This window comes from Gekko japonicus, unplaced genomic scaffold (assembly GCF_001447785.1).
Source record: "Gekko japonicus isolate JY-2015 unplaced genomic scaffold, Gekko_japonicus_V1.1 scaffold174, whole genome shotgun sequence".
NCBI classification, from domain to species: Eukaryota; Metazoa; Chordata; class Lepidosauria; order Squamata; family Gekkonidae; genus Gekko; species Gekko japonicus.
Window position 1 is genome coordinate 93984 of NW_015177013.1, and position 10763 is coordinate 104746.

Genomic DNA, 10763 nt, shown 5'->3' on the forward strand with positions numbered 1-10763 from the left:
GCGGGTCCAGGGGGCCCCTGGAAGGATCGGGGAGGCATTTAAATGCCTCCCTGTGCCTTCCCCAGCCTCCCAGGGGGGGGGGCCTGCCCAGGCAAGCCAAGGGAAGGCATGGGGTGTGGCCTAATATGCTAATGCGTTTCTGCTGTTGAGTGTGGCCTGTTCTGCTAATGAGTTCCTGCTGGGTTTTTTCTACCAAAAAAGCCCTTCCGCAAGTGATGTCATCCTGTCCAGGACATCAGGGCAAGACTCTGCAGGCAGAAACTCTGCAGTAAATTTGGCTTCTACAATAGAGTTTTTGCCCATATACCTGACAAATCACCCTGACATCCTGGATGTGACATCCTGTCAGTGATGGGCAGTGACATAGGCAAGTTGCTGCATGTTGGATAGATCTCCTGCTTTTTCAGGGTAAGTCCCACCCCCGGCTGATCAGCTGATTGGTGGTGAGGAGGTGGGGCCTGTCAGCGGGGGACTCCAACCTCCAATGGGGGGGGTCTGACAACCCTAACTGTGATTGGCCCAAGGTCACGTAGCAGACTTCAATGTGGAATCAAACTTGTTTCTACAGATTAGAGTCTGCCATTCTTAGCCACTACACCACACTGACTCTCAAGCACTAGCACTGATTTTTAAGGACATGTTTTTTGGGAGCTGTGGATGAATTTCAGACTTGTATCTGCTTAAGTTTGGGGGTGACCACATTTTTGTCTCAAGACATATGACTTATACCAATAGACCATTAGTCCTTAGATATGTACATATCAAACTGCCTTTCACTGAATCAGGCCATTGGACCATCAAGGTCAGTATTTTCTACTCAGACGGGAAGCCAGTCTCCGGGCTCTCGGGCTGAGGTCTTTCACATCACCCGTTACCTGACCCTTTTTAAATGGGGGGCACTGGAGATTGAGCCTGGAAACCTTCTGCATGCCAAGCAGATGTTCTGCCACTGAGCCACAGCTCCTCCTCAGCTCAGTATTTTGGGTACTCACAGGTTTCGTGGTTCTCACATGGAGGATGGTCTTCCCTAATACCTACCATTGTTCCCTGTAAGCTGTATAGTCTTGTGAGCAAAATTACTACGTTGTGAGCTACTGGCATTAATGTTGTGAGTGAGCTACTGCATAAATTAGTTTGCTTTGGAGTCATCCCTCCTGAGCTAAGACAAAAATGTGTGCGCCGGAGGCTAAAAAACTGTGAGCTAGCTCACACTAACTCAGCTTAGAGGGAACATTGATACCTACTACCCGATCCTTTATCTGAAGATACCAGGCAACAAACATGTGATTTTCTGCATCCAAACCACGTCCTCTGCCACTGAGCTATAGCTCCCGCCTCTGGTTTTGGAATAAAAAGAAAGAAGTCTTTCAAATCTGGATACTAAATCCCACAGTGTCTAATATCTCCATGGAAAAATACTAATGCAATATTTTGTGTCCTTCTATCGAGTGAGCAAAAATATAAGAGGTTGCTAGGTACTCCAGACACAATGGCGAAAATCTCTTACTGGTACTGTCTCTCTCCAGAGATTCAGAACAGAAGATGGGATGTACCACTTTGGCCACATTCTTACCAGTACTCTGCACCAGTTTACTTTCACCCTGTTCCAGTTTTTGAGAAGAGTGGAAATAATCTGATTTAAAACTGCACAATTAAAAAAAATTCCTTTGGGTGCCTCAAATTGCATCCTTAAAACATTTGAGGAGTAATTTTCTAGGGTAATCCCTATTGCAGGAGTGAAAAATGAACAAACCTTTTTTCAGGGCAATGCTGGATAGGTGTTTTATCATTATTAATGCTTCAAATGCACCAATCAGTTCATCACATGGACAAGAGAAATTCTTCCATGATGAGCAAGTAGTTTCTGGTTCCAATCCAGATAACTGTTGATACATCCGTAGGTTGCTGGTCTCCTACTGCTGTGTTTCTGAAGCCCTCCTACATGTTTGGGCACAATTCTGTAATGACCATGACAGCATCTTCAGTCTCATGGGTTGTTAGCAGAGGAGGAAATAGGTCAGCAAATACTGCCCATTTTGCAGATCTCTGATTTGATGCTAAAGATTTTATTGTGAACCCAAGCTCCATAAATTTCCTTAATATAGTCCCTAATTCCAATTACCATTTCTTAAATTCCATAATTATTTATGATTAAAAGTAACATCCTGTCTTTAAGGGGCTAAAGAAAATTAAAGTTCCAGACTACTGTGAAGATCCACCCCCCTAAACCTTGGCAGAATTATTATGGCTCAGAAAGCAAGAGCCAGATAAAATAAAAGTGACCTAGCCCCTTAAAAAAATTCTTTTAAAAACACAAAAGATAACTCTTGATTCAATAAAGGGGTTTTGTGTATGGAGATAGCCTTGATATCCAAGGCTGGGGTAGAAGGAAAAAGTCACTCATCTCTGATTGCATTGTATGCCAAAAGCAAAGATGCATGTTTTAAGATTTGGTGTGTATGTTTTTTATCACAGAGACATCCAAGACAACATATACATCCGCAAAATAGAAAGAAATGCTTTCCTGGGTCTAAGTGCTTACCGTGTTGATATGTAAGTAAAGCCTGCTCAATGTAATTGTTGTGTTCCTGACTGTGCAGATGTTCTTGTGAAGTCTCAGTTTAAGCTAGAGTTGCCATGCAGGGCTCTTTTTGTAGCAGGAACTCCTTTGCATATTAGGCGACTCACCCCTAATGTAGCCAATCCTCCAAGACCTTACAGTAGCCCCTGTAAGAAATGCTCTGTAAGCTCTTGGAGGATTGGCTACATTAGGGGTGTGTCGCCTAATATGCAAAGGAGTTCCTGCGATGTGCCCACTGGGAGTGGGAGATCTCCTGCCCTCAATGCTTTCGGCACTCCAGTGACTAGTGGGAGAAAGAAAATACATTTAAAATCACCATTGGAGACAGCATGATGTCATTGCTAGGGAACCCCCCAGAAGTCCTGTCATGTCTCTCTAGGAATTGCTGAAAATTCTATGGTTTTACCATAGATTATTTGTTTATTATTTATTATTTTCAATTTATATCCTGCCTTGCAGGGATGGAGTTCCTGGTGAACACTAGAGCTGTGATTTAACTGTCCTATGCTTGCAGTTTTATTGTTCAGAGAACTGGGGGAGGTTGAGGGGGGAGGTTAGAAAATTGCAGTCTGTGGATGGAAACTTTTCTGCTGAAGAAACCCTCTGGTAGATCCAAGCCAATAATTGCAGTTATCCTAGGACTTTTACACATTTTTAATCATTATGAGTAAAAGGCATTCTGTATATGCTCAGGGGCTTTCACTCCTTCACACAGGCAACTGACAGCAAGGCAGTTTGCAGCTGATAACTAAAACCAGATACCAGGCTGAATGAAACTCCTCCTGCCCACCCACATGGTCCCTAGGGATGATTTTTGGGGCTCCCCTCAGACACCATCCAGCTGGCTGGTGGGGGAAAGCCCCAACAATCATCTGTGGCCCCGCTTGGAAAGAGCAGGCACTGTGTGTGCCTGCCCCACAAGCCGCAAATCCGCAGCTTAAAGGGCAGGCATGTGCAGTGCCCACTTCCCCCCCCCCCAACCATTTAAAGAGATGGTTCCCTTTAAATGGTTGGGGAAAAGGTGTGTGCATGCAGTGCTGCATCACCCAACTCAATGATGTTACTTTGCATGATGTCATTGTGTCGGGGATGGCCCTGCCCCCTCCCAGAACGCCCCCCAAATCGCCCCGCTGGGGAGAAAATGGGACCCGGCAACCCAAATGGTCTCACCTACTCCCAAAGCAAATTTCCCACTGCAAACAGAGGAGACAGACAACCCCCAAATAGTATAAATCTTGCTTCAGTTTTCTTCCCTGTGTTCTCACTTATTGCTGTGGCCAGTAAAGAGGAAAGAAACAAACCAGAAGAAGAAAGGGCCCCAGGGGTAAAGGTTATGGGATAGGATAGGGGTCCCCAACAATTTTGAGCCTGTGGGCACCTTTCAAATTCTAAAACAGCATGGTGGTTGCAGGCACAAAATGGCTGCCGCACAATGACTGCCCTATGAGGCCCAATGGCTGCTGCAGGAGGCAGAACCAGCCTCAGGTGAAAATCCTTGTGCTGTGATGGCATCTTCCACCAAAGCAACATTTTAAAAAATCTGCACAGCCAATCAAATCTCCAGTGGCTAATCAGCATCCTTGCTGGGTAAAAGCCCACTTTATAAAAACACTGGTGGGGACCAGAAAGAGTGTTGGTGGGCACCACAGATCCCCCAGGCAGCTTGTTGGGGATTCCCAGGATGGAGCAGAAGGTGATGGATTTGGTCAGGAAAGGATTCACTGACTCAGCTCCAGCCATTTTATAGTTGTCCCTCCCCCATTTCTTCCAGACAATCAAGACACAAAGTGCCTGCACATTTTCCCTGGGGCTAGAGACTTACTTTTTAAAAAAGAAAGCTGGGAATGGAGAGGTGAAGCTTGGCATATTTGGGGCCACTGACCACAAATGCTCCCTCCCCCACATGGATCAGCATGGCCAAGCTTCTGTTACTTGCATAGCATTTATTTTTGTACTGTTTACCTGTTGGGAGCTGGTGCCACAGTTTTCCATCCAGTTAGGTTTTACATAGGGTTGCCAGGTCTTCCTGACCACTGGGGGGGAATGGGGGGGTAGGGTTGCCAAATCCGGGTTGGGGAACTCCTAGAGATTTGTGGTGGAGCCTGAAGAGGACAGGGACCTCAGTGGAGTACAATGCCATAGAGTCCACCCTCTAAAGCATCCATTTTTTCCCCAGGAGAACTGATCTCTGTACTCTGGAGATGAGCTGTAATACCAGAGTATCCCCAGGTCCCACCTGGAGGATGGCATCCCTAGTTTTATAGGCTCAAAAACAGGCCTCCTGAATGAATGAGATCATAAAAGCTGAGAAAGAAGAGAAGTGTTCAGCGACTTTCCCGTTCCCCCTCTTCCCTCTCTTGCTTTTTCCCCCTTCAAAGCATCGCAACATGTAGCAAATTTAAAAATTAATGACGCCCAGGATATTCTCTCTTTGCATTTGCAAAGATAGCCCCCCATCATTCAAGTGGTGCTTTAACAGACAGCAGGGCTTCTTCATATTTCCAGTCAGCTGCAGACATTCCATTACTCAGACAAACAATGGCTGGAGACACTGATAATCTGGTACACTTGTGCATAATGTTAAGATATTGTCACAGGCTCCTTCTCGGGGTGGTGTCATGCCGTGTGCTTAGAAGCCTTCTTGTGGTGTGGGAACAATTGGGTTTCTTAATGAAGCAGCATGCATCCCTGATTTGGTTTTTATGGGGTGTGCATATCTAAACTTATACGAAATAGATGCCTCCAGTATTTTCATGGTGATGATCACCATTTGTTTGAAGTTTGCATTAGCGTCGTCCACAGACAGTGGTTCCACTCAAGGACAAGCTGCTGCACAGATCTGAGTTCTGACTTTAAACACTGCTTCTTTGATTCCTCCCTCGTCTTGCCAAATCTCTGTATGTCCTTAGCTCTGATTCATATGCAACCTGAAATGGTGCAAAGGGGTGTGAGGGTAGAATATGGTAGAGATTTTATAAAATGATGACAGGGGACAGAAAGAGACCTTGTTGCAGGTTTACAAATAAGGCCTTCTCCACCTTCTCCAGTGTGAAGGTGGCAAAAGGAGAGGACACCATTTGTAGCACAGAGGCTGCCAGCTTCACTGAGACCCTGAATACTTAGGCAATCAGATCCTCTCTTCCATCGTTGTAAACACATACATTTCCAACAATCAGATCCTCTCTTCCATTGCTGAGGACTGACATGTAAAATGGAAGACCTTGTTCATATTAACTGAGGGAGGGGACCCATTTTGCTTCCTGGTGAAGAGCAAGCCATTTGCTGCAAGCAAAGCCTTTTGTTTTCCATCCTACAGTCTCTTTAGTGTGCCCAATATGAAGCGCCAAATGCAAGTGATATCTTTTACTGCCTGGAAATTCCTGTCAAGAACTCAGTGGCTAGTGAATGACTTCCCCATCTGACTCTTCTGTCAAAGGCTGGAGGCTGGGCCTTAGGGTGTCCACCTCTTGATGGGTTCTTTGCACCTCCACTGGCTTCTCACAAGCGCTAGTGTCAGTGAATGTTTTTTTCTTTCTCGCTTGTCACTTCCAAGGGGGTTACGGAAGGTTTCCTGGTAAGCCCTGATCAGCTTTGACATACATCGAAGATGTGACACCACAGGGCACGTGCCTTTCACAGTCAAAAGGGTAATCTCTCCAACCATGACCATAATTGATTTCCGTGTCAACCTTAGCACACCCTCTCGGACCTTAGATAAGCCTATCGCTTGAATGGGCAGCTTTCGCTCTGGATTAGAAGCCAAGTGTGGAGGTTTTCTGACACTTTAATTAAATGATTCATTGTCAACCCATCACTCAAGCCTGCCAGTTTGAGTTAAGAGTGGATGAGCCTTGCAGAGTCACAATGGGAGCAGGGAAGGCAAATTATGCAGTGGAAGTGATAAATATAACCGACTGTAGGAGATTGTTTGGGACTGAGCTAAGAGCAAGAGAGGGAAAGGCACATTAAGCTTATTGTGCCTTAGGAAAAAAATCCCAGCAGGCTCTGGAGTTGCAAGCTCGGAATGCCTGGTTATTATTGTCATTTTGTGGTTTATGTATCACTTGGAGTGTCAAAGGAACTTTGTCGGCTTTAACTCATTAAATGCTGCTCCCAAACCATAAAGCTTTAAAGCCCTTGGAACTTGCATCTTTATAGAGGGGGAAAGTGAAATGGTAAGTTAACTTGTCCCCGGGGATATAATCGCAGTAAGAAGCAAAGTAAAAGAGAAACAAAATTCCTCAGAAATTTGAGACAGTATTACAAACATTTAAGTGTTTTAATCAGTTAATCGCACTTGAATATCAAATATGGATGGATTTACTTAGGATATTCAAATTTGAAAAATGGTTTTGAAAAACTTGAAATTTTAATCCCAATGGATAAATTTTAATGCCATAATCACCATGTTCAATACTTTTGCCCTTGTTCTAAAAAAAAGAAAATTAATATCCATAACTGGAAATGTTGTACATTTAATATAAACTTAAATACTTGAAAACAAGACTCCCCCCCCATTTATGTTCATTCACCCCCAGACATACAGTGCTGCCTTATATTTAGTTAGAACATGGCCCATCTCGGTGCTTCCTACTCTCTTGCCAAAATTTGAAGACATTTTCAGCCTCTCCGCCTGAGATACTTCAATGGGAAACACCAGAGACCAAACCCAGGACTTTCTGCATGCAAAAACTGAGGGGGGTTAATGGTAACCTAATAAGCTCTTGGCTGAGGCAAGGCTTGAACTATAAGCCTCCTGGGTCATAGCTTACATTTTTAGCCACTATATATAATCAGCTCTTAGCATCTGCAGTGCAAGGCCAACATTCAAGCCAGTGAACTGTAAATCCTATCACTGGAACAGTGTGCAAGAGAATGGGCAAGTCAGTCTGCAAGGAGACAGATGACTGTCAGCATCTTGGGTGATGGGGTAGTTTTACCTTTTATCTTGTCATATGCACACCAAAACTATGTCTGCTGTTCGCTCAGGTTAGGGCTATGAATACAGCTGTGAGGTTTGAGTTAGGGACTCCAGTGTGTGGTGGAGGGAGAACGTATTATTACTGCATGTATCTGGTCCAGAGCTCAGCTTCAACCCCATGGACAAGGCTTCTGAGCTCCCTTTATATCTTCTCCATCCCCCCCCCCACACACACACACACACCACACCCAGTCATAACTTGGTCTCCAATTTCATGTCCAAGACCTTGATCAGAAATTGTTTTGAAAGGCTGATGAATGAAGGCTGGAGGACTAGCATTGGATTACCAAATCTAGTTACCTAATCTGAATATTATGCAAGTTGATTGGTAATCATGCAACTCAAACTAATTAATTGTTTTGCTATTTAACATTTGCCTTCCATCTTCTCTTAATTACTACAAAAACAGGGAAGGTTAATAGAAAGTATCTCTCTACCCTTGGCAACCATCCTCCCTTGTTTATTTCTTCCTTGCAGATATTTACATTTTGACCACTCTCTCATTTCATTGAGGAAGTTTATCTATGGCAGACTCTTTGTACAGTAATTGGGGAAACATAAGTCGCATTGTTTGTGTCATCACTTTTATTTAAGGCTCTTTTATGGTTGCAGAATGTGGCCATCTTTGAGTGGGTAGGGAGGAATATCCATTGAATTCATTTAACCATTTCCAAGAATGTATACCTTCCTACTGTAGTTCACTATATTTGATTAATTTTTGACACAACCCTACTTTTTAAACTATTGAAAATATTTATTTATCTTTATTACAGAAGGCTGAATCAAAATGGAATACAAGAGATTGAGAACTATGCTTTCAACGGGACTATCTTGTTTGACCTGTAAATATTTATTTCTAATTTGGCTATTTGGGAGACGTTTTGTGGGAGACATTTACTGCAGAAAACATGCTCATTACAATTTTTAGTATGATTACTGTTGATACTGTTCCTTGGGCATATTTCTTCTGTTTCCTGATCACATAAAATGTGACTTAAAAACATTAACTGGTCAATTCGTATCTGAATTTGGCTGATATACATGCAGTCAACTGTCAATGTAGATTGGGAGTTCAAGGAGGACATGATAGAGTCTGTTGTCCACCAACCCTTTCAGCTTGTTCTCAAAATTCTACTGCTCTGTTTGTCCCATCCCCCACCCAGAACAAGCAAAATACCTGTGATCATTCTGGATGAAGGTCACCTATGGGTGAAGCTAGACAACATGGGGGTCATGGATCTCCCTGTACCCCTTAAATAGCAGTTTAAGCCCTGCAGGGAGGAGAGGACATAAGAACATAAGAAGAGCCCTGCTGAGTTAGACCAGTGGTCCATCTAGTTCAGCATCCTGTCTCACACAGTGGCCGGTCAGTTCCTTTGGAGAGTCAACAACAGGGCAAAGAGGCTGAGAACTTCCTCTGATGTTGCCTCCTGGCTCTGAGATTCAGAGGTTTAGTGCCTCTGAATGTGGAGGTTCCCCTCAGTCGTCATCACGGCTAGTAGCCATTGATAGACCTATCCTCCACAAATCTATCTAATCCCCCTTTTAAGGTGTCTATTCCTGTGACCATCACTACATCCTGTGGCAGTGAATTCTGTATTTTAATCACTCTCTATGCAAAGAATTGGAGCTGCGGTGGCTCAAGTGGTTAAGACGCTGAACTGTAGACTGTAGAAGGTCAGTAGTTCAGCAGTTCGAGACCCGAGTGTGCCGCATGACGGAGTGAGCTCCCGTCTCTAGTTCCAGCTCCTGCCAACCTAGCAGTTCGAAAGCAAGAAATTGCAAGTAGATAAATAGGTACCACTTTGGTGGGAAGGGAACAGCGTTCCGTGCGCCTTGGTGTTTAGTCATGCCGGCCACATGACCATGGAAACGTCTTCAGACAGCGCTGGCTCTTTGGCTTTCTACTTGGTTTTGTGAATTATCACCACTGTTTCTCCCCCATGCTGTTATTAGCCCATTAAGGGGGGTAGAGACACACACCCTCTTTGCTTATCTCATTCCTTTGATCTTTAGCCTTCTGCCAATTCCAGTCTTCAGAGGTGACTGTTGGTCTGAGTACTTCCCCTGAGTTCAAAGAAATCCCCTGTGGCAGGTTCAACAGTGGAATACAGCTGAGGCTGGGGAGGGCACAGGGCAAGCCAGAGAGAAAGAGGCTTCACATTGATTGTCTCACTGAGGACAGCACCGTGGGACAATGGGGGGCAGAGGGAGAGGTCTCCTTTCCTCTTCTTCTCTGCTTCTCCCCTCCCTTTTTGTAATGTCTTGCGTCTCCCTGTTTGGTTTGTTTATTTCCTACATCTGTGTTATGACCACAGTGCTTCTTATAAGTCATGCTTGAACAGAAGAATATTTGTACTCTAGAAAATAGCATTTCATTTCCTAGGTAAAAGTAAAGGTTCCCTTGCTCAAAAGCCAGTCGAGTCCGACTCTAGGGTTGCGGTGCTCATCTCCGTTTCAAAGCCGAAGAGCCAGCGCTGTCCGAAGACGTTTCCGTGGTCATGTGGCCGGCATGACTAAACACCAAGGTGCACGGAACGTTGTTACCTTCCCACCGAAGTGGTACCTATTTATCTACTTGCAATTTCTTGCTTTCGAACTGCTAGGTTGGCAGGAGCTGGAACTAGAGACGGGAGCTCACTCCGTCATGCGGCAACTCGGGTCTCGAACTGCTGAACTACTGACCTTCCACAGCCTGCAGTTCAGCATCTTAACCACTTGAGCCACCGCAGCTCCGTTCATTTCCTAGAGCTGATCAAAAGAAAATCTTTATGGTTCCCAGTTCTCCCCCCACACGCTGCAGCAATGTTTTTAGCGTCACCTGTGAAAGCTGCCAGTTTGGCCACTCAGAATGATGCCATGCCTGCATTAATATATATCTGCAGCTCCGGTGTGTTCTTGATGTTCTTGGAATTGTATCCAGCCAAAGCAATCTGCACTCAAATATATTCCTGCCCCTGATCTGTCATCTGTGCTGGTTCTGAAAAGCAACCAAAGATAAAAACAATCTTTAACAAAGTACACTGGGAAATGTATAGGTCAATAAATATGATTGTAATGATGTTATGCATTCTAATGTTCTTCTGAATTGACTGAGCATAATAATTACATGTTATTTTATATTTTCACAGAGATCTGAAATGCATTATTGTGAACTTTAGGCATTCTCAAAATATTTTGCTTGGTAAATTGGGGGGGGGG

General features: G+C 44.3%; 1 protein-coding gene across 1 annotated transcript in view; it reads left to right on the top strand.

Annotated features, from left to right (window-relative positions):
- FSHR (follicle stimulating hormone receptor) overlaps positions 1–10763 on the top strand; it is a gene marked incomplete at its 5' end in the record, with an annotated part of 73137 nt that overhangs the window by 24200 nt on the left and 38174 nt on the right. Inside the window, 2 exons of the mRNA XM_015427667.1 lie at positions 2476–2553; positions 8336–8404. Of these exons, the coding sequence (XP_015283153.1) occupies positions 2476–2553; positions 8336–8404 (147 nt within the window). The remainder of the gene's footprint in view (positions 1–2475; positions 2554–8335; positions 8405–10763) is intronic.